The sequence below is a fragment of the Elephas maximus genome, chromosome 18, assembly GCF_024166365.1.
Source record: "Elephas maximus indicus isolate mEleMax1 chromosome 18, mEleMax1 primary haplotype, whole genome shotgun sequence".
NCBI classification, from domain to species: Eukaryota; Metazoa; Chordata; class Mammalia; order Proboscidea; family Elephantidae; genus Elephas; species Elephas maximus.
Window position 1 is genome coordinate 6322911 of NC_064836.1, and position 23699 is coordinate 6346609.

The following is a 23699-nucleotide window of genomic DNA, read 5'->3' on the forward strand; positions in this document are numbered from 1 at the left end:
AGCCAGAACCAGATGCACGGGCTGCTGACGCGGAATCCTCACCACGTGCTGCTGGACATGGCGCCTACTCTACCTTGGAGGACTATCCTGTCCTGACGTTAGCTTCTAAGAAATTTAGGGCTTAGGAAACTGTCCTTTTTCCTCTGCAGACTTGGGCATTTATTATTAATTTGGGCGTTCTAGATAATATTTTTGAGATTTTATATGCAGGAAATCAATATCTTCATGGCTTTCCTATAAGTCACGAGGCTGAATTCTATGTTATTTAAGGCAAATTGCAAGGCTGTGTTTTTTAGATTCTCCTTTTCACATAACTTTCCAAATGTGCAACTTTACTCCTTGTATGATGTATCTCAGCTCTGTAGGGTAGAGTTATTGAACTCATGAAATCCATGTGAATGTGGAAATCCTCCACGGGTGTCCTCATTTTTTGGAGAAAAGTTTACTTGACCACCCTCCCACCCTACCCCCCAAAATGCAGGACAATGTTACCAGGAAAGTTTGATACGCTGTTATTCATTAATTGGGGAATCATTTATCATTCTGCTAAAAGGAAAAGTCTACCACATAAAAACAATGAACTAACTTGTTTGCTTTTCCTTGGCCTACAAGTTGGGAAAATTAAGAAACAAGTAAATTCAAATTTTCTTCCGTTTACTTAGTATGAATACATGCTTAAATGTGTGGTAAAATTGTGACTTTGCCTGTTAAAGGGAAACAATGCTGTGCGTAATCTAAAGCAGTGGCCAGCTGCAGTATATTATTAGCAAATAATATTTGGAATGGATTATATGAATATTTTGATAGCAATGAAACTTTACTAATTATCTTTTTTTGGGGGGGCTGAAATTAAAATTTGTCTGTACATATTATTTGAAAATCAAAGAGATTATATTACCCAGGATTCTTAAAGCTATAGATATAGAAACTTTTCAGGGAGGCAGTATGGTGAGTATTTAAGAGTGTGGACACTGGAGTACTACGGCCAGATTTCAAACCCAGTGCTGTCACTGTTACCCAAGCAACTCTAGGCAAATTCCTTAACTTTCGTTTCCTAATTTGTAAAAGAAGGAGGCTAACAATTCCTACACAAAGGACTGAGATAAAATACACACTGCACTCACAACGTATCTGGTACTTAACAAATATTTAGCTCAACGCATATTGTTAGTTATTACTGTCTAGAAGACAGGGCCAATGGCGCACTAACCTACCTAGTATGTCCCCTGGTAGTTTTGTGTCTGTGTATGCTGAAGGCAAAGCATCTATCAGTTTACTAATTATCATTTACATTTTTGTTTTTAAAAATATACTTGAGAAAGAATACTATCTGGTTAGTTGAGGTTGGGCAGAGAGGATGGAATAGTTATGTAACACATTTTCTTTTAATGTATTTTTAAGGTGTAAAAGTACTTCGTAAATTTTAAATTGCTCTCATATAAAGTAGAATTTATCACTTAAATGTTTGGCTATGTTGTACCCGTTGCATATCAGGACAAATTTGACATAACAACCTTAGGGAGAAAAACTGTGAAAGACTTTGAAGTGGACCAGAAAGTTTACAGAGTGTCTTCAAAGGGAAAATAGGTACCGGCTAAATTCCTCTAATTCTTGGTTTTCTAATTTTAGGTGGTTTGAACCTTTCATTTTTTTGAGCTATGTTAAACAACAAACAAACAAAAAACCACACTACTACTGAGCTGATTCCGACTCATAGTGACCCTATAGGACAGAGTAGAACTGCCCCATAGACTGGAGCTCTGGCAGCACAGTGGTTAAGAGCTTGACTGCTAACCAAAAGTTCGGAAGTTCAAATCCACCAGCTGCTCCCTGGAAACCTTCTGGGGCAGTTCTACTCTGTCTTGTAGGTTCTCTATGAGACTCAATAACAACAGGATTTAATCTTCATGGGAGCAGACTGCCACTTCTCTCGCCCACAGAGTGATCTGCTGAGCTTTCGGTTATAATGCAAATTAATTCTGTCGGTTGGAGGGACAATTGATTTCCTTCCCAACAACACTCTGGAGTAAGCCAGTTTTGAATTTACTTGTAAATTCATTTATCATTATTTACTGCTTATTATATACATACATACCCATATGCACACATAAAATATATCATATATTATATATAGTATATATGCAGTTTTTAGAATATATGCATAAAATATATATATTACATACATGCAGTTCTTAGTTTGTCTTTGAACTTACTGGTTTCCTCACTGATTAATAAATTAAATAAAATCCTTGACATATGTTCATTATATATCTGTATGACAGTCATGATTATACTCTTGTAAAAATTATATTTTAACAATCCCAACTAAGAATGCATTTTCTAAGTTAATAAAAAGAAGTAAACAAAAAAAAAAAAACAACTAAAAAGCTGTTCAGACCATGTTTTTCTGTTAAGTGTTACAAGACACGTCACTCTGCATTCTTGCCTTCCTCTAAGCTAAAATGACAAGTTATACCTATTTCCAGGAACGATATAACAGAGAGCTTTTTTTGTTTGTTTTGTTTTTAATTCAGTGCCCACATGCAAACTGTTACATTGACATCAGTAGATATCCAGTAAATTTAAGATTAACGTTTTAAATTCCTTAATATAAACCTGAAGGCATAAGCAACCGGGCAGCATACATACACAGTTTATTGAAGATGATGGTGCTCATTTAGTTGCTGGGTCTGTAGTTCACATGGATTTCTGGCTTCATGTTGTAGACCATACTCAGAAGCTGGTTCATCAGGCTTTCCATGTGCTTGTTGTAGCTTCCACACAGTTCTTGTATCTTCCCTAGAGTTTGCTGTTCTATTTCATCTGCGAGATTACTCTGACAGCCCATTATCTACCAAAACAAAATAGGTAGAATTCACTACACTATACATCATATTAAGGAGTCCTGGTGACACAATGTTTAAACACCCGGCTGCTCACCTAAAAGGGGGTGGCTCAAATCCACTAGTGGCTCTGTGGGAGAAAAAAAACCTGGCAATCTGCTCCTGTAAAGATCATAGTCTTAGAAACCCTGTGGGGGAGTTCTACTGTGTCCTATAGGATTGCTATGAGTCACAATCAACTCTACTGCACACACAACAAATGCCATATTAAAATTTAATTTTTTTTTGAAGTTTTGGCCTATTTAGCAATGATTATCCAATGGTGCATGCTTTGTGTATTATTTTACTAGAATTTTCTCAGAGAATGAACAAGACCACTAATACCATGAGTTGGATGGATAAACTTTCCTAAAAAATGGAACTGTCCATGGCATGTTATTTCCAAGTCGACCTCCACATAGTGCAAATTGAATACAAGTTTACAACCATTATGCCACGCTCCAATGATTTTTTATCACCTTTTTCATGTATTTATAATAATTTCCATTCAGTTCCAATATCTTTCCTATTGTTTACATTATGAACTACAAGCCTGGAAAATAAAGTTGAAAAATATCAGCAAATTCATTTTTGCTAGTTTTTAAAGAGCAAATAACTGGTTGGTCTGTTTTTAAAATACATTATCTGGACTGATTAAATCAATGCATTTTTTTTGTTTTCCAGAAAATATAGCCACAGTATGCCCAATAAGACACTTTTACATGTACAGGGATATCTTTTTGGCAATAGATATAATCTTGAAAATTTTAGTGTAGATTGAATTTGTTCTAAATTGAATTACATAATTTTAGGCGGCTAAAACAATTAAAACAATTTGTTCCAAATTTATCTTCATGAACTCCTTGTTTCTTAAAAGGCATTGTTAAGGCCAGATAGCTGGTCATTGTTTGTTTGTTTTTCTCATCTGTGACTTTATAGAGAGGGTATGCATTTCATTTAATCCAAGAGGCTCCATGAATGACTGATTTCAACTTCAGGGTTGTTAGACTATTCTAAATTCTAGAATCCACTTGATCTTTCTGGGTCCTAAGCTTGAAATCAAATGTGATTGAGGCTATCAAGTTCAAGTTCTTTTCTGTTTATAGTTCAAGCAATAGGGCTCCCCAGTTTAAAGAGAATAATTTTGAGAAGATACAGCTTCTAAGACATCAAATAACTTTTACAAAATAACATTTGGATGAGTAAGTATACAAGAAGCAGAAACATATGGATCAAATTTCCTCTGGTAGGAAGTTTAAAAGTATAAGAGAACTTTTTATGAAAATAGTTTTATCAAACTCAAAAAATCTTGGCGGGGGGGCTCCCAAATTTTTTCCTCCTCTGAGATCGAAGGTCTTAAGTGGTTGAAAATAAGGAAGACAAACTGTTGTGGAAATATTACCTATTTTTTTCTTTGGAGAAACACTAAAAATAATTAATAGGCTAGTTTAACGCAGCTTCCTGGATGACTTTGGAAAAGTTAATCTGAAGCTCAGGTTCTTTATCTTTAAAATGGGGATAACACTGTTGTAAAAAGTCAACCAGATTCATAAACATAAAGTGTGTAAAGCAGTGCTATCCAAGAGAAATATAGTATGAGCCACAAAGTGAACAATATATGTAAATTGAAATTTTCAAGATATTACATTATAGAAGAGTAAAAAGAATTAGGTGAAATTAATTTTTTTTTATTAACTTTTATTAAGCTTCAAGTGCACGTTTACAAATCCAATCAGTCTGTCACATATAAGTTTACATACATCTCACTCCCTACTCCCACTTGCTCTCCCCTTCTTGAGTCAGCCCTTTCAGTCTCTCCTTTCGTGACAATTTTGCCGGCTTCTCTCTCTCTCTATCCTCCCATCCCCCCTCCAGAGAAGAGTTGCCAACACAATCTCAAGTGTCCACCTGATATAATTAGCTCACTCTTCATCAGTGTCTCTCTCCCACCCGCTGACCAGTCCCTTTCATGTCTGATGAGTTGTCTTCGGGGATAGTTCCTGTCCTGTGCCAACAGAAGGTCTGGGGACCATGGCCGCCGGGATTCCTCTAGTCTCAGTCAGACCATTAAGTTTGGTCTTTTTATGAGAATTTGGGGTCTGTATCCCACTGATCTCCTGTTCCCTCAGGGGTCCTCTGCTGTGCTCCCTGTCAGGGCAGTCATCGATTGTGGCCGGGCACCAACTAGTTCTTCTGGTCTCAGGATGATGTAGGTCTCTGGTTCATGTGGCCCTTTCTGTCTCTTGGGCTCTTAGTTGTCGTGTGGCCTTGGTGTTCTTCATTTTCCTTTGATCCAGGTGGGTTGAGACCAATTGCTGCATCTTAGATGGCCGCTTGTTAGCATTTAAGACCCCAGACGCCACATTCCAAAGTGGGATGCAGAATGATTTCATAATAGAATTATTTTGCCAATTGACTTAGAAGTCCCCGCAAACCATGTTCCCCAGACCCCCGCCCCTGCTCTGCTGACCTTTGAAGCGTTCATTTTATCCCGGAAACTTCTTTGCTTTTGGTCCAGTCCAATTGAGCTGACCTTCCATGTATTGAGTGTTGTCTTTCCCTTCACCTAAAGCATTTCTTATCTACTGATTAATCAATAAAAAACCCTCTCCCACCCTCCCTCCCTCCCCCCCTCGTAACCACAAAAGTATGTGTTCTTCTCAGGTTTACTATTACTCAAGATCTTATAATAGTGGTCTTATACAATATTTGTCCTTTTGCCTCTGACTCATTTCACTCAGCATAATGCCTTCCAGGTTCCTCCATGTTATGAAATGTTTCAGAGATTCGTCACTGTTCTTTATCGATGCGTAGTATTCCATCGTGTGAATATACCACAATTTATTTACCCATTCATCCGTTGATGGACACCTTGGTTGCTTCCAACTTTTTGCTATTGTAAACAGAGCTGCAATAAACATGGGTGTACATGTATCTGTTTGTATGAAGGCTCTTGTATCTCTAGGGTATATTCCCAGGAGTGGGATTTCTGGGCTGTATGCTAGTTCTATTTCTAACTGTTTAAGATAACGCTAGATAGATTTCCAAAGTGGTTGTACCATTTTACATTCCCACCAGCAGTGTATGAGAGTTCCAATCTCTCTGCAGCCTCTCCAACATTTATTATTTTGTGTTTTTTGGATTAATGCCAGCCTTGCTGGTGTGAGATGGAATCTCATCGTAGTTTTAATTTGCATTTCTCTAATGGCTAATGATCGAGAGCATTTTCTCATGTATCTGTTGGCTGCCTGAATATCTTCTTTAGTGAAATGTGTGTTCATATCCTTTGCCCACTTTTTGATTGGGTTGTTTGTCTTTTTGTGGTTGAGTTTTGACAGAATCATGTAGATTTTAGAGATCAGGCGCTGGTCGGAGATGTCATAGCTGAAAATTCTTTCCCAGTCTGTAGGTGGTCTTTTTACTCTTTTGGTGAAGTCTTTAGATGAGCATAGGTGTTTGATTTTTAGGAGCTCCCAGTTATCTGGTTTCTCTTGATCATTTTTGGTAATGTTTTGTATTCTGTTTATGCCTTGTATTAGGGCTCCTAGGGTTGTCCCAATTTTTTCTTCCATGATCTTTATCGTTTTAGTCTTTATGTTTAGGTCTTTGATCCACTTGGAGTTAGTTTTTGTGCATGGTGTAAGGTATGGGTCCTGTTTCATTTTTTTGCAAATGAATATTCAGTTATGCCAGCACCATTTGTTAAAAAGGCTTTCTTTTCCCCAATTAATTGACACTGGTCCTTTGTCAAATATCAGCTGCTCATACGTGGATGGATCTATGTCTGGGTTCTCAATTCTGTTCCATTGGTCTATGTGCCTGTTGTTGTACCAGTACCAGGCTGTTTTGACTACTGTGGCTGTATAATAGGTTCTGAAATCAGGTAAAGTGAGGCCTCCCACTTTCTTCTTCTTTTTCAGTAGTGCTTTGCTTATCCGGGGCTTCTTTCCCTTCCATATGAAATTGGTGATTTGTTTCTCTATCCCCTTAAAATATGACATTGGAATTTGGATCGGAAGTGCGTTAAATGTATAGATGGCTTTTGGTAGAATAGACATTTTTACTATGTTAAGTCTTCCTATCCATGAGCAAGGTATGTTTTTCCACTTAAGTATGTCCTTTTGAATTTCTTGTAGTAGAGCTTTGTAGTTTTCTTTGTATAGGTCTTTTACATCCTTGGTAAGATTTATTCCTAAGTATCTTATCTTCTTGGGGGCTACTGTGAATGGTATTGATTTGGTTATTTCCTCTTCGGTGCTCTTTTTGTTGTTGTAGAGGAATCCAAGTGATTTTTGTATGTTTATCTTATAACCTGAGACTCTGCCAAACTCTTCTATTAGTTTCAGTAGTTTTCTGGAGGATTCCTTAGGGTTTTCTGTGTATATAATCATGTCATCTGCAAATAGTGATAACTTTACTTCTTCCTTGCCAATCCGGATACCTTTTATTTCTTTGTCTAGCCTAATTGCCCTGGCTAGGACTTCCAGCACGATGGTGAATAAGAGCAGTGATAAAGGGCATCCTTGTCTGGTTCCCGTGTTCAAGGGAAATGCTTTCAGGTTCTCTCCATTTAGAGTGATATTGGCTGTTGGCTTTGCATAGATGCCCTTTATTATGTTGAGGAATTTTCCTTCAATTCCTATTTTGATAAGAGTTTTTATCATAAATGGGTGTTGGACTTTGTCAAACGCCTTTTCTGCATCAATTGATAAGATCATGTGGTTTTTGTCTTTTGATTTATTTATGTGATGGATTACATTAATGGTTTTTCTGATATTAAACCAGCCTTGCATACCTGGTATAAATCCCACTTGATCATGGTGAATTATTTTTTTGATGTGTTGTTGGATTCTATTGGCTACAATTTTGTTGAGGATTTTTGCATCTATGTTCATGAGGGATATAGGTCTAAAATTTTCTTTTTTTGTAATGTCTTTACTTGTTTTTGGTATCAGGGAGATGGTGGCTTCATAGAATGAGTTGGGTAGTATTCCGTCATTTTCTATGCTTTGGAATACCTTCAGAAGTAGTGGTGTTAACTCTTCTCTGAAAGTTTGGTAGAACTCTGCAGTGAAGCTGTCCGGGCCAGAGCTTTTTTTTGTTGGGAGCTTTTTGATTACCGTTTCAATCTCTTTTTTTGTTATGGGCCTATTTAGTTGTTCTACTTCTGAATGTGTTAGTTTAGGTAGGTAGTGTTTTTCAAGGAATTCATCCATTTCTTCTAGGTTTTCAAATTTGTTAGAGTACAATTTTTCATAATAATCTGAAATGATTCTTTTAATTTCATTTGGTTCTGTTGTGATGTGGTCCTTCTCGTTTCTTATTTGGGTTATTTGTTTCCTTTCCTGTATTTCTTTAGTCAGTCTAGCCAATGGTTTATCAATTTTGTTAATTTTTTCAAAGAACCAGCTTTTGGCTTTGTTAATTCTTTCAATTGTTTTTCTGTTCTCTAATTCATTTAGTTCAGCTCTAATTTTTATTATTTGTTTTCTTCTGGTGCCTGATGGATTCTTTTGTTGCTCACTTTCTATTTGTTCAAGTTGTAGGGACAGTTCTCTGATTTTGGCTCTTTCTTCTTTTTGTATGTGTGCATTTATCGATATAAATTGGCCTCTGAGCACTGCTTTTGCTGTGTCCCAGAGGTTTTGATAGGAAGTATTTTCATTCTCGTTGCATTCTATGAATTTCCTTATTCCCTCCTTGATGTCTTCTATAACCCAGTCTTTTTTCAGTAGGGTATTGTTCAGTTTCCAAGTATTTGATTTCTTTTCCCTAGTTTTTCTGTTATTGATCTCTAGTTTTATTGCCTTGTGGTCTGAGAAGATGCTTTGTAATATTTTGATGTTTTGGACTCTGCAAAGGTTTGTTTTATGACCTAATATGTTGTCTATTCTAGAGAATGTTGCATGTGCGCTAGAAAAAAAAGTATACTTTGCAGCAGTTGGGTGGAGAGTTCTGTATAAGTCAATGAGGTCAAGTTGGTTGATTGTTGTAATTAGATCTTCCGTGTCTCTATTGAGTTTCTTACTGGATGTCCTGTCCTTCTCTGAAAGTGGTGTGTTGAAGTCTCCTACTATAATTGTGGAGGTATCTATCTCACTTTTCAATTCTGTTAAAATTTGATTTATGTATCTTGCAGCCCTGTCATTGGGTGCATAAATAATTAATATGGTTATGTCTTCCTGATCAATTGTCCCTTTTATCATTACATAGTGTCCTTCTTTATCCTTTGTGGTGCATTTAAGTCTAAAGTCTATTTTGTCAGAAATTAATATTGCTACTCCTCTTCTTTTTTGCTTGATATATTTTTTTCCACACTTTGAGTTTTAGTTTGTTTGTGTCTCTAAGTCTAAGGTGTGTCTCTTGTAGGCAGCATATAGATGGATCGTGTTTCTTTATCCAGTCTGTGACTCTCTGTCTCTTTATTGGTGCATTTAGTCCATTTACATTCAGCGTAATTATAGATAAATAAGTTTTTAGTGCTGTCATTTTGATGCCTTTTTATGTGTGTTGTTGACAATTTCATTTTTCCACATACTTTTTTGTGCTGAGACGTTTTTCTTAGTAAATTGTGAGATCCTCATTTTCATAGTGTTTGACTTTATGTTAGTTGAGTCGTTACATTTTTCTTGGCTTTTATCTTGAGTTATAGAGTTGCTGTACCTTTCTGTGGTTACATTATTATTTACCCCTATTTTTCTAAGTAAAAACCTAACTTGTATTGTCCTATATCGCCTTGAATCACTCTCCTTATGGCAGTTCAATGCCTCCTGTATTTAGTCCCTCTTTTTGATTATTGTGATCTTTTACCTATTGACTTCCATGATTCCCTGTTATGTGTATTTTTTTTTTTAATTAATCTTAATTTGTTTTTGTGATTTCCCTATTTGAGTTGATATCAGGACGTTCTGTTTTGTGACCTTGTGTTGTGCTGATATCTGATATTATTGGTTCTCTGACCAAAAATATCCTTTAGTATTTCTTGTAGCTTTGGTTTGGTTTCTGAAAATTCTCTAAACTTGTGTTTATCTGTAAATATCTTAATTTCACCTTCATATTTCAGAGAGAGTTTTGCTGGATATATGATCCTTGGTGGGCAGTTTTTCTCCTTCAGTGTTCTGTATACGTCGTCCCATTCCCTTCTTGCCTGCATGGTTTCTGCTGAGTAGTCTGAACTTACTCTTATTGATTCTCCCTTGAAGGAAACCTTTCTTTTCTCCCTGGCTGCTTTTAAAATTTTCTGTTTATCTTTGGTTTTGGCGAGTTTGATGATAATATGTCTTGGTGTTTTTCTTTTTGGATCAATCTTAAATGGGGTTCGATGAGCATCTTGGATAGATATCCTTTCGACTTTCATGATGTCAGGGAAGTTTTCTGTCAGGAGTTCTTCAACTATTTTCTCTGTGTTTTCTGTCCCTCCTCCCTGTTCTGGGACTCCAATCACCCGCAGGTTATCCTTCTTGATAGAGTCCCACATGATTCTTAGGGTTTCTTCATTTTTTTTAATTCTTTTATCTGATTTTTTTTCAGCTCTGTTGGTGTTGATTCCCTGGTCCTCCAGATGTCCCAGTCTGCATTCTAATTGCTCGAGTCTGCTCCTCTGACTTCCTACTGCGTTGTCTAATTCTGTAATTTTATTGTTAATCTTTTGGATTTCTACATGCTGTCTCTCTATGGATTCTTGCAACTTATTATTTTTTCCACTATGTTCTTGAATAATCTTTTTGAGTTCTTCAACAGTTTTATCAGTGAGTTCCTTGGCTTTTTCTGCAGTTTGTCTTATTTCATTTGTGATGTCTTGAAGCATTCTGTAAATTAGTTTTTTATATTCTGTATCTGATAATTCCAGGATTGTATCTTCATTTGGGAAAGATTTGGATTCTTTTGTTTGGGGGCTTGGAGAAGCTGTCATGGTCTGCTTTTTTAAGTGGTTTGATGTGGATTGTTGTCTCCGAGCCATCACTGGGAAACTAGTTTTTCCAGAAAATCCGCTAAAAAAAAATGCAGTCAGATCCCTATCAGAGTTCTCCCTCTGGCTCAGGCTATTCGGATGTTAATGAAGCCGCCTGGGGAGGGTGGGGGAGGGAACAGAGAGATAGGAGAGTAGCACCTCAGAATATAGCCAGAGTTGCTTGTCTTGCTTGGAATGACTATTATATCTGAGATTCCCGCGGCGCGCGGCGCCTATGTGTGCTGGCTGTGTGGAGATTGCCCCCGGGGGGTCTGACCCGCTGGAGTCAAGGTCAGATCCTCCGCTTCCAGCCCCACACCCAGCGTCAAGGCTCCCCTACTGGGACGGTGCATTCTCAACTCCAAAATCAGTCGCTGCCTCCCGGGGACTTCTCGTCCCTCCAGCCGCGTTGCCGTGCCACCTCCGCGAACCAGTTGGGCCGGCTCCTGGGGTTAGTTCAGGTGGGTGGAGCAGGTCCCCGTGCTTGTGCCGTGACCGAGTGTCCCAGCTGGGACGCTGTTCTCCCCGCTCCAATACCAGTCGCTGCCTCCCGGGGACTTCTCCTACCGGCTGAGTCCCACACCGCCCACGCGACCCATTTGGGCCCCCTCCCAGGGTTAGTTCAGGGGGGTGGAGCAGCTCTCGGTGTTTATGCTGTACCTGCGTCCAGTCCAAATCCCGGCGGGACGGTTCCCCGGCTGGGACGCTGCTCTCCCCGTTGCAAGACCAGTCACTGCCTCCCGGGGACTTCTCCTACTGGCTGCGTCCCACGCCGCCCGCGGAACTGGCTGGCCCCCTCCCGGGGTTAGTTCAGGGGGGTGGAGCAGCTCTCTGTGCTTGTGCCGTACCTGACTGGTACGCTGGCTCCAGGCTCTGGAAACAATCACTGCTTCCCCCTATTAGTTCGTTCTCCGTCTCTAAATCTGTGTTTGTTGTTCAGGGTTCGTAGATTGTTATGTATGTGATCGATTCACTTGTTTTTCCGTGTCTTTGTTGTAAGAGGGATCCGAGGTAGCGTCTGCCTAGTCCGCCATCTTGGGTCCGCCCCTGGTGAAATTAATTTTAATAATATATGTATTTAACCTAATATATCCAATATATTTTTATTTTAAGGTATAATTAATGTAAAAATTAATGACAGATTAATTAAGATGAGACAACCTTGCTTGCTGAAAGTGAAGAGGAGTTGAAGCACTTACTAATGAAGATCAAAGACCAGAGCCTTCAGTATGGATTGCACCTCAACATAAAGAAAACAGAAATCCTCACAACTGGACCAATGAGCAACATCATGATAAACGGAGAAAAGATTGAAGTTGTCCAGGATTTCATTTTACTTGGGTCCACAATCAACAGCCATGGAAGCGGCAGTTAAGAAATCAAAAGACGCATTGCATTGGGTAAATCTGCTGCAACGGACCTCTTTAAAATGTTGAAGAGCAAAGATGTCACCTTGAAGACTAAGGTGCGCCCTACCCAAGCCATGGTATTTTCAATTGCATCATATGCATGTGAAAGCTGGACAATGTAAGGAAGACCAAAGAAGAATTGATGCCTTTGAATTGTGGTGTTGGCGGAGAATATTGAATATACCACGGGCTGCCAAAAGAAAGAAGAAATCTGTCTTGGAAGAAGTACAACCAGAATGCTCCTTAGAAGCAAGGATGGCATGACTGCGTCTTACATGCTTTGGACATGTCATCAGGAGGTATCAGTCTCTGGAGAAGGACATCATGCTTGGCAGAGTACAGGATCAGTGGAAAAGAGGAAGACCCTCAACGAGGTGGATTGACACAGTGGCTGCAACAATAGGCTCAAGCATAACGATTGTAAGGATGGCACAGGACTGGGCAGTGTTTTGTTCTGTTGTGCATAGGGTCGCTATGAGTCGGAGATGACTCGACCGCACCTAACAACAACAATATAAAAATTATTACTTTCATTTTTTCAGACTAAATCTTTGAAATCTAGTGTATATTTTACACTTATGGAACATCTTAACTTAGACTAGCTACATGTCCCTAGAGAAGGACATCATGCTTGGTTAAGTACAGGGTCAGTGAAAGAGAGGAAGACCCTCAATGAGATGGATTGATACAGTGGCTTCGATGATGGGCTTAAGCATAGCAATGATTGTGAGGATGGTGCAGGACCGGGCAGTGTTTCATTTACTGTGAGTGGGAACTGACTCGATGGCACGTAACAACAACAACACACATGTGAGGTAGCCACTGAGTTGGACAGCATAAGTCTAGTGTAATAGATAGTAGTAGTATTCTTAATGTGCTTTGCTAAGACAGCATAAGATTTTCTGAAGATACTGAGTTGTGAAGATAGTGCTTATCACAGAAGCTTGGCCCTGAGCAAGTATTTAATGAATGTTAGTGATTATTTTTATGATTTTTCACTGGTTGCCCTGCATGTGTACTCTCTTCATCTTCTAATCCATCGGGGACTTTCAAAAACATTGGAATACCCTTGTAAATACCTCATAAGCCAAAAGTATTCTGCTAGTTAAATACAATATTACTTCTGAGTTTGTCTGATATCCAGTAATTTAAGTTTCTACAGTGTTTCCTCAACAGTGCTATGATAATGATTAATCACTCTCACGAGCAAAATAGAGTTTCGCACTCAGTTTCTAATTGCTTCAATGAAATGAAATGCTGTCACCATATGAATTCAGGAAGAGAGATTTCATAATATAAAAATCTTCACATGCCCAAGAAAGCTATTTTCCAGTTTTCTGTTTAGGTCTACCTAACTGTTATGTGTAGTAGCAACGAATTTATTTGTTTCCATTCTAGTCCAGATTTCTTTTTAGCAATGTAATATCATTCTCAGGAGAAGATATTGTATTGGGTAGCAATAACAAGTAAAACCAAAAACCCATCGCCGTTGAGTCGATTCCGACTCATAGAGACCCTGTAGGACAGAGAAACAAAGTAGAGCTGCCTCATAGGGTTTCCAAGGAGCAGCTGGTGGATTTGAACTACTGACCTTTCGGTTAGCAGCTGAACATTTACCACTGAGCCACGAGGGCGCCATAATAAGCAAGAGATATATAATTCTTTAATAAAACAGTATTTATTGATATACACTCCACACTGGGACACCTGCTTCTGTTGATAAATCAGGGCACTTAAAGAAACACATACATAAATAAAAATTAAAAAGCAACAAAAGAAGTAACATTGAAGTTCAGTACCTACAGGAGGCAGAAAACTGGCTTTGAAGGTCTCCTCCCACACCTCCTCTTGCCCTGGGTTGATGATGATGAGATTTCACTGGACTAGCAATATGCCTGACATATGGAGGTCTGCCAGTGAAGGAGGGTCTGTGTCAATGGTTTTACAGTATGCTTGAAGTAGTGAGACCTAAGTATGTTGACCTTTCTATGTGAGCTTTTGATCAACTAGCTGTAAAATTGGCTGAGGGTGCTAACTGAGAGCAATGAGGAGTTTTAATTATTGTCCAAAGCACAGAGCCAATATTCTGAACCAGCTTCAACGCTTATGATTCTTCTGGACAAGTGTTTCAACACATTTAACACAATTATTTTCTGAAATTATATTCAGTTTTGTTATTATTTAAAAAGTAGCAGTAAATATCATATCAGAAGTAGCAGCCTACATAGGATAATCAAACCTGGTTAGCATTAAGGATGATTATTTTCTCAGGTTCTATTATGCCATGGTTATGATGGGATTCAATAGGAAAAACAAAGGCACAGAGGAAATGTTTAGTTATTCATTCATTCAACAAATATTTATTGAGTACCTACTGTGGACCAGGCTCTGTTGTATTGTCTAGGAAAACAACAGAGGACATAATAAAGAACCTGTCTTTTTGGTGCTTACATTCTAGAAGGAAAAATAATTAATAAGCAAGAAATACAAATACATATTATTACATCAGGTAGTGATAAATGCTATGAAGAAGAAGTATGAACAATATGTAGTGGGGCATTACTCTCCTTTATTGATGAGAGACACAGTTTTAGGTAAGGTGATCAGGAGAATAGAGATGCCTGTGTCTAAAACAAGAGGATTCCAGGGAAAGGGAATAGGATATGCAAAGGCCCTGTGGTAGCAACATGCTCAATCTGTTTGAGGATCAGCAATAAGACCAGTATGGCTAGAATAGAATGAATAGAGTTAAAACATGACAAAACAAACTTGGTGCAGTCGAGTCAACTCTGACTCATAGTGACCCTATAGGACAGAGTAGAACTGTCGCATAGGGTTCCCAAGGAGTGCCTGGTGGGTTTGAACTGCTGAGATTTTGGCTAGCAGCTGTAGCTCTTAACCACTACACCACCAAGGTTTCCAATTAAAGAGCTAGGGTGGTAGTAAATGTGATTTGAGATGTAGCCAAGAGTAGAGCTGGATATGCAGTGTATAAAGATTTCTTTTTTCAAATATTGGTGCTATTTTTAGGTTCTGTTAGATGGATTCTGACTCATAATGACTCCCTATGACAGAGGAGAACTGCCCCATAGAGTTTCCTAGACTGTAGTCTTAACGGAAGCAGATAGCCAGGACTCTCTCCTGTGGAGCTGTTGAGTAGGTTAGAACAGCTCAGCACTTAACCATTGCTCCCCCGGGGCTCCTTAAAAGACCTTATTCTTGCTGAGGAGTTTACTTTATTCTAGGAAGAACTCTTTATTTGAAGCAAGAGCTGCCTGGAAAAGCTTTTCTTATCATGGGGTCCAATGTACCCGATCCTACATGAGCTACAGGGGCCCTGGTGGTGAAGTGGTTAAGGGCTGGGCTGCTACCAAAAGGTCAGTGGTTTGAACCTGCCAGCCACTCCGTGGGAAAAAGATGTGGCCGTCTGCTTCCTTAAAGATTACAGAACTCTATGGTGGCAGTTCTACTCTGTTCTATGTAGTCGCTATGAGTCCTGTTCCACTCTACGGCAGTGGGTTTTTTTTACATGTGTTTCATTTCTACTACCACTCGAACAAAAGCTGTAAATAGACTTCTAAACTACTTTGGTTCATTTTGCAGTGTCAGACTTTGCACAGAACTTGATTTGTATTTTTACTGAGGTAAAAGGAAAATATCATTTTATTTATTTTTATTAACTTTTATTGAGCTTCAAGTGAACGTTTACAAATCAAGTCAGACTGTCACATATAAGTTTATATACATCTTACTCCGTACTCCCACTTGCTCTCCCCCTAATGAGTCAGCCCTTCCAGTCTCTCCTTTTGTGACAATTTTGCCAGCTTCCAACTCTCTCTATCCTCCCATCCCCCATCCAGACAGGAGATGCCAGCACAGTCTCAAGTGTCCACCTGATATAGTTAGCTCACTCTTCATCAGCATCTCTCTCCTACCCACTGTCCAGTCCCTTTCATGTCTGATGAGTTGTCTTCGGGGATGGTTCCTGTCCTGTGCCAATAGAAGGTTTGGGGACCATGACCGTCGGGATTCCTCTAGTCTCAGTCAGACCATTAAGTATGGTCTTTTTATGAGAATTTGGGGTCTGTATCCCACTGATCTCCTGCTCCCTCAGGGGTTCTCTGTTGTGCTCCCTGCCAGGGCAGTCATCGATTGTGGCCGGGCACCAACTAGTTCTTCTGGTCTCAGGATGATGTAGGTCTCTGGTTCATGTGGCCCTTTCTGTCTCTTGGGCTCTTAGTTGTCGTGTGACCTTGGTGTTCTTCATTCTCCTTTGCTCCAGGTGGGTTGAGACCAACTGATGCATCTTAGATGGCCGCTTGTTAGCATTTAAGACCCCAGATGCCACATTTCAAAGTAAGATGCAGAGTGTTTTCATAATAGAATTATTTTGCCAATTGACTTAGAAGTCCCCTTAAACCATGTTCCCCAAACCCCCGCCTTTGCTCCGCTGACCTTTGAAGCATTCATTTTATCCCGGAAACTTCTTTGCTTTTGGTCCAGTCCAATTGAGCTGACCTTCCAGGTATTGAGTGTTGTCCTTCCCTTCACCTAAAGCAGTTCTTATCTACTAATTAATCAGGCAAAAACCCTCTCCCTCCCTCCCCCCCTCGTAATCACAAAAGTATGTGTTCTTCTCAGTTTATACTATTTCTCAAGATCTTCTAATAGTGGTCTTATACAATATTTGTCCTTTTGCCTCTGACTCATTTCGCTCAGCATAATGCCTTCCAGGTTCCTCCATGTTATGAAATGTTTCAGAGATTCGTCACTGTTCTTTATCGATGCGTAGTATTCCATCGTGTGAATATACCACAATTTATTTACCCATTCATCCGTTGATGGACACCTTGGTTCCTTCCAGCATTTGCTATTGTAAACAGAGCTGCAATGAACGTGGGTGTGCATATATCTGTTTGTGTGAAAGCTCTTGTTTCTCTAGGGTATATTCTGAGGAGTGGGATTTCTGGGTTGTATGGTAGTTCTATTTCTAACTGTTTAAGATAACGCCAGATAGATTTCCAAAGTGGTTGTACCATTTTACATTCCCACCAGCAGTGTATAAGAGTTCCAATCTCTCTGCAGCCTCTCCAACATTTATTATTTTGTGTTTTTTGGATTAATGCCAGCCTTGTTGGAGTGAGATGGAATCTCATCGTAGTTTTAATTTGCATTTCTCTAATGGCTAATGATCGAGAGCATTTTCTCATGTATCTGTTAGCTGCCTGAATATCTTCTTTAGTGAAGTGTGTGTTCATATCCTTTGCCCACTTCTTGACTGGGTTGTTTGTCTTTTTGTGGTTGAGTTTTGACAGAATCATGTAGATTTTAGAGATCAGGCGCTGGTCGGAGATGTCATAGCTGAAAATTCTTTCCCAGTCTGTAGGTGGTCTTTTTACTCTTTTGGTGAAGTCTTTAGATGAGCATAGGTGTTTGATTTTTAGAAGCTCCCAGTTATCTGGTTTCTCTTCGTCATTTTTGGTAATGTTTTGTATTCTATTTATGCCTTGTATTAGGGGTCCTAACGTTGTCCCAATTTTTTCTTCCATGATCTTTATCGTTTTAGTCTTTATGTTTAGGTCTTTGATCCACTTGGAGTTAGTTTTTGTGCTTGGTGTGAGGTATGGGTCCTGTTTCATTTTTTTGCAAATGGATATCCAGTTATGCCAGCACCGTTTGTTAAAAAGACTATCTTTTCCCCAATTAACTGACACTGGGCCTTTGTCAAATATCAGCTGCTCGTACATGGATGGATTTATATCTGGGTTCTCAATTCTGTTCCACTGGTCTATGTGTTTGTTGTACCAGTACCAGGCTGTTTTGACTACTGTGGCTGTATAATAGGTTCTGAAATCAGGTAAAGTGAGGCCTCCCACTTGGTTCTTCTTTTTCAGTAATGCTTTGCTTATCCGAGGCTTCTTTCCCTTCCATATGAAGTTGGTGATTTGTTTCTCTATCACCTTAAAAAATGACATTGGAATTTGGATCGGAAGTGCATTGTATGTATAGATGGCTTTTGGTAGAATAGACATTTTTACTATGTTAAGTCTTCCTCTCCTTGAGCAAGGTATGTTTTTCCACTTGAGTATGTGCTTTTTAATTTCTTGTAGTAAAGCTTTGTAGTTTTCTTTGTATAGGTCTTTTACATCCTTGGTAAGATTTATTCCTAAGTATCTTATCTTCTTGGGGGCTACTGTGAATGGTATTGATTTGGTTATTTCCTCTTCGATGCTCTTTTTGTTGATGTAGAGGAATCCAAGTGATTTTTGTATGTTTATCTTGTAACCTGAGACTCTGCCAAACTCTTCTATTAGTTTCAGTAGTTTTCTGGAGGATTCCTTAGGGTTTTCTGTGTATAAGATCATGTCATCTGCAAATAGAGATAATTTTACTTCCTCCTTGCCAATCCGGATGCCCTTTATTTCTTTGTCTAGCCTAATTGCTCTGGCTAGGACTTCTAGCACAATGTTGAATAAGAGCAGTGATAAAGGGCATCCTTGTCTGGTTCCTGTTCTCAAGGGAAATGCTTTCAGGTTCTCTCCATTTAGAGTGATATTGGCTGTTGGCTTTGCATAAAAAATGCCCTTTATTACGTTGAGGAATTTTCCTTCAATTCCTATTTTGGTAAGAGTTTTTATCATAAATGGGTGTTGGACTTTGTCAAATGCCTTTTCTGCATCAGTTGATAAGATCATGTGGTTTTTGTCTTTTATTTTATTTATATGGTGGATTACATTAATGGTTTTTCTAATATTAAACCAGCCTTGCATACCTGGTATAAATCCCACTTGGTCGGGGTGAATTATTTTTTTGATATGTTGTTGAATTCTATTGGCTAGAATTTTGTTGAGGATTTTTGCATCTATGTTCATGAGGAATATAGGTCTGTAATTTTCTTTTTTTGTAATGTCTTTACTTGTTTTTGGTATCAGGGAGATGGTGGCTTCATAAAATGAGTTGGGTAGTATTCTGTCATTTTCTATGCTTTGAAATACCTTTAGTAGTAGTGCTGTTAACTCTTCTCTGAAAGTTTGGTAGAACTCTGCAGTGAAGCTGTCTGGGCCAGGACTTTTTTTTATTGGGAGTTTCTTGATTACCGTTTCAATCTCTTTTTTTGTTATGGGTCTATTTAGTTGTTCTACTTCTGATTGTGTTAGTTTAGGTAGGTAGTGTTTTTCCAGGAATTCATCCATTTCTTCTAGGTTTGCATATTTAGTCCCTCTTTTTGATTATTGTGATCTTTTACATATTGACTTCAATGATTCCCTGTTTTGAACATTTTTTTTTTTAAATTAATCTTAATTTGTTTTTGTGATTCCCTATTTGAGTTGATATCAGGATGTTCTGTTTTGTGACCTTGTTTTGTGCTGGTATCTGATTTTATTGGTTTTCTGACCAAACAATATCCTTTAGTATTTCTTGTAGCTTTGGTTTGGTTTTTGCAAATTCTCTAAGCTTGTGTTTATCTGTAAATATCTAAATTTCGCCTTCATATTTGAGAGAGAGTTTTGCTGGATATATGATCCTTGGCTGGCAGTTTTTCTCCTTCAGTGCTCTGTATGTGTTATCCCATTCCCTTCTTGCCTGCATGGTTTCTGCTGAGTAGTCTGAACTTATTCTTATTGATTCTCCCTTGAAGGAGACCTTTCTTTTCTCCCTGGCTGCTTTTAATATTTTCTCTTTATCTTTGGTTTTGGCAAGTTTGATGATAATATGTCTTGGTGTTTTTCTTTTTGGATCAATCTTAAATGGGGTTCGATGAGCATCTTGGATAGATATCCTTTCGTCTTTCATGATGCCAGGGAAGTTTTCTGTCAGCAGATCTTCAACTATTTTCTCTGTGTTCTCTGTCCTCCCTCCCTGTTCTGGGACTCCAATCACACGCAAGTTATCCTTCTTGATAGAGTCCTACATGATTCTTAGGGTTTCTTCATTTTTTTTTAATTCTTTTATCTGATTTTTTTTCAGCTATGTTGGTGTTAATTACGTGGTCCTCCAGATGTCCCAGTCTGCATTCTAATTGCTCGAGTCTGCTCCTCTGACTTCCTACTGCGTTGTCTAATTCTGTAATTTTATTATTAATCTTTTGGATTTCTACATGCTCTCTCTCTATGGATTCTTGCAACTTATTAACTTTTCCACTATGTTCTTGAATAATCTTTTTGAGTTCTTCAACTGTTTTATCAGTGTGTTCCTTGGCTTTTTCTGCAGTTTGCCTTATTTCATTTGTGATGTCTTGAAGCATTCTGTAAATTAGTTTTTTATATTCTGTATCTGATAATTCCAGGATTGTATCTTCATTTGGGAAAGATTTTGATTCTTTTGTTTGGGGGGTTGTAGAAGGTGTCATGGTTTGCTTCTTTGTGTGGTTTGATATCGACTGCTGTCTCCGAGCCATCTTTAAGATATAGTAGTGGTTTATTCTATAAATGCTCACTGATTCTTATCTTGTTTTGTTTTCTTTCAATACACATGGATGGGCTACTAGATTGTGCTGTCTTGTTTGTTGTAGCCCTTGACTTACTTATGACCTATTACCAGCTGGTTTGGTCTGTTGCCAGATATATATGCCGGAGTCTATTCACTATTCTTGAGTAGAATCTGATTTTGGGTCATCAAGTGTGTGCTGCACCCTAACACCTATCCACCTCGAGAAGTAGTGGTGATAGTTGTGTGCATCAGATTCTATTAGCAGCTGGGGTTCACCCTCCGGGGGGGCAGGATGCTGACGGGTTTCCCCCAAGTGTCAGTGAGGTAGGTGTGTCTCTATTCCTATAGCACCTTGGTGGGAGGGCACTGCAGCTGTACCTTAGGCCCCCAATGCAAGTACCTCTACTGATTGGTAGATGTCACCCTCCTTAGACCCCTAAGGCAAGAGGCTAGGTGGTCTGGGGGGAGCTTCAGCCCTCAGTTCCCTGTTGTGGGTCAGTTAGGGCTCTGTTGAATAAGCAGAGATATCAGACCTGGGAAACTTGTTTTCCAGAAAATCCGCTAAAAAAAAAATGCAGTCAGATCCCTATCAGAACTGCCTTTGGATTATAACCGCCTCCTTGTTCTCTGTAAGGATGAAAGTCCGAGATTTGGATCATATATGCTTGGCTGTAGCTGGTTCTGTGTTTTTAGTCCAATTAGGGATGGATTTTTGGTCCCTGGGTTTTTTGTGGTTCCTTCTCTGAGGTCGGAGGAATGGGTTAGGAAAAGACCCAAAAAAAAATGGGGGGGGATGCAAAGCCGCCGTGGAGCCGGAGCCGTTCTTCCTCCTGCTCAGGAAATTCCAATGTTAATGAAGCCGCCTGGGACGGGTGGGGGAGGGTTCAGAGAAATAGGAGAGTAGCGCCTCGGAATATAGCCACAGTTGCTTATCTTGCTTGGAATGACTATTTTATCTGAGATTCCCAAGGGGCGTGTTGCCTATGTGGACTGGCTGTGTGGAGATTGCCCCCGAGGGTCTGGCCCGCTGAAGGCGCGGTCACATCCTCCGCTGCCAGTCCAAAGCCCAGCATCAAGGTTCCCCTGCTGGGACACTGCACTCCCGGCTCCAAAATCAGTCGCTGCCTCCCAGGGACTTCTCCTCCCGCCAGCCGTATTGCCGCGCTGCCTCCGCGGACCTGCTGGGCCCCCTCCTGGGGTGAGTTCAGGGAAGTAGGGCTGCGCCCCGTGCTTGCGCCGTGACAGCGCCCAGTCCAATGCCCGGCGCCAAGGTTCCCCGGCTAGGATGCTGCACTCCCGGCTCCAGAACCAGTCACTGCCTCCCGGGGACTTCTCCCTCCAGCCGCGTCGCCACGCTGCCCTCGCGGACCGGCTGGGCCCCCTCCTGGGGTGAGTTCAGGGGGGTAGGGCTGCTCCCCTTGTTTGCGCTGTCACAAGATTTTTGAGTTCAGCTCCCCTGGGCCCAGCCCAGAGCCCAGCGCCATGGTTACCTGACTGGGACGCTGGCTCCATGCTCTGAAAACAGTCGCTGCTTCCCTGTATTTGTTCGTTCTCCGTCTCTAAATCTGTGTTTGTTGTTCAGGATTCGTAGATTGTTATGTATGTGATCAATTCACTTGTTTTTCCGAGTCTTTGTTGCAAGAGGGATCCGAGGTAGCGTCTACCTAGTCCGCTATCTTGGCCCCACCTCTCTCATTTTATTTTTTAAAAGGAAAATATCATATACACTTAAATTATGACATGTAGAGTTTAATCATTTCTCTTTTTTGGTTCGTGCTGTGGCATGGAAAGAATGGTGTTAGCTCTGAAAATTTCCTGTACTTGTTTTCACTGTAAACTGCAGGTATTTAAAAATGCTGGTGTAGGAAGAAGTATCTCTTCATATTTTTATGAAAGGTTTACTGAACAAAACACGCCAGCTGAAAAGAAAATAGTAAGGAAATACCAGAAGGCTTCTCAGCAATTTTCTACAATATCTGCTTTGGCCACTTGTGAATCTTGGGTCCACCCAAGAAAACTTGCCTAACAAATACATTCTATAACTTAGTGTCCAACATTTTTTTATTTATTCTACTGGTAAATATGAATACACAAAACATGTTTTCTGGAATTTTCTTCTCACTGCAATGTTAATAATCTGTAGTAAGAATAACTCTTTAGCCAATCCCTTCGACTTATATATTTGAGAATATTATATATAATATACCAAAAAACAAAACAAAACCAAAAAAACAAGCCCCTTGTTGTCCAGTCAATTCCAACTCATGGCAACTCTGTAAGATAGAGTAGAACTGCCCCACAGTGTTTCCAAGGAGTGGCTGATGGATTTGAACTGCTGACCTTTTGGTTAGCAGCTATGGCTCTTAAGTACTGCACCGTCAGGGCTCCACATAATATATTAAAAAATAGATAATAATTATTGCTTCATTCTTTTTTTTGACAAATCAAAAATTCTTTGCAAGTGAAAATGTAAAACCAATAGTTCTGTTATGTTTAAGGTATATTATTTGGTTTGATATTACCCTTGGTTAACCTGTATGTGCTCAATCTCAGTGTTTTTTTCCCCCGATATTCTGTGTTAAATCTCAGGTATATTAATATTTTATAATTTATGTTGCATAAAAATCAACACTGACGTTGTTGCTTTACCTTAGGTTGTTTCAGTCGAAACTCTTTATCCTTCTGCATTCGGTACTGGTCGATTTCTGCCATTGCTTCTTCCTTAGCTTGTTTCAACCTTTTCCCTTTTCCTGAAAATTAACAGTGGCATAGAAAGGAATGATGTTTCTTTTTAATATGCATGGAATTTCAAACTTGATTTTACAAAATGGGAGAGGTACACATTTTTCCATAATTTTTTTTGTAAAATAGCACATTTCATTAAAAAACTGTAATAAGGGCCCAAAGTCCATCACATAGGGAACAGACAGCCTTTTTAACAAATGGTGCTGGCAAACTGGATGTCCATCTGCAAAAACAAACAAACAAAAAGTCACACCATACACAAAAACTAATTCAAAATGGATC

General features: G+C 39.4%; 1 protein-coding gene across 2 annotated transcripts in view; it reads right to left on the reverse strand.

Moving 5' to 3' along the window:
* Positions 1-23699, reverse strand: part of ATP6V1G3 (ATPase H+ transporting V1 subunit G3) — a 60188-nt gene that overhangs the window by 19546 nt on the left and 16943 nt on the right. The window contains exons 2-3 of one of the 2 annotated variants that reach the window (XM_049857715.1): positions 23322-23422; positions 2650-2851 (exon numbers count right to left, since the gene is read on the reverse strand). In XM_049857715.1, the coding sequence (XP_049713672.1) occupies positions 2678-2851; positions 23322-23422 (275 nt within the window). In that variant the 3' untranslated portion in view covers positions 2650-2677. Of the gene's footprint in view, positions 1-2229; positions 2852-23321; positions 23423-23699 lie in introns of those variants that run through there. The other variant, XM_049857714.1, reaches the window with a different exon arrangement.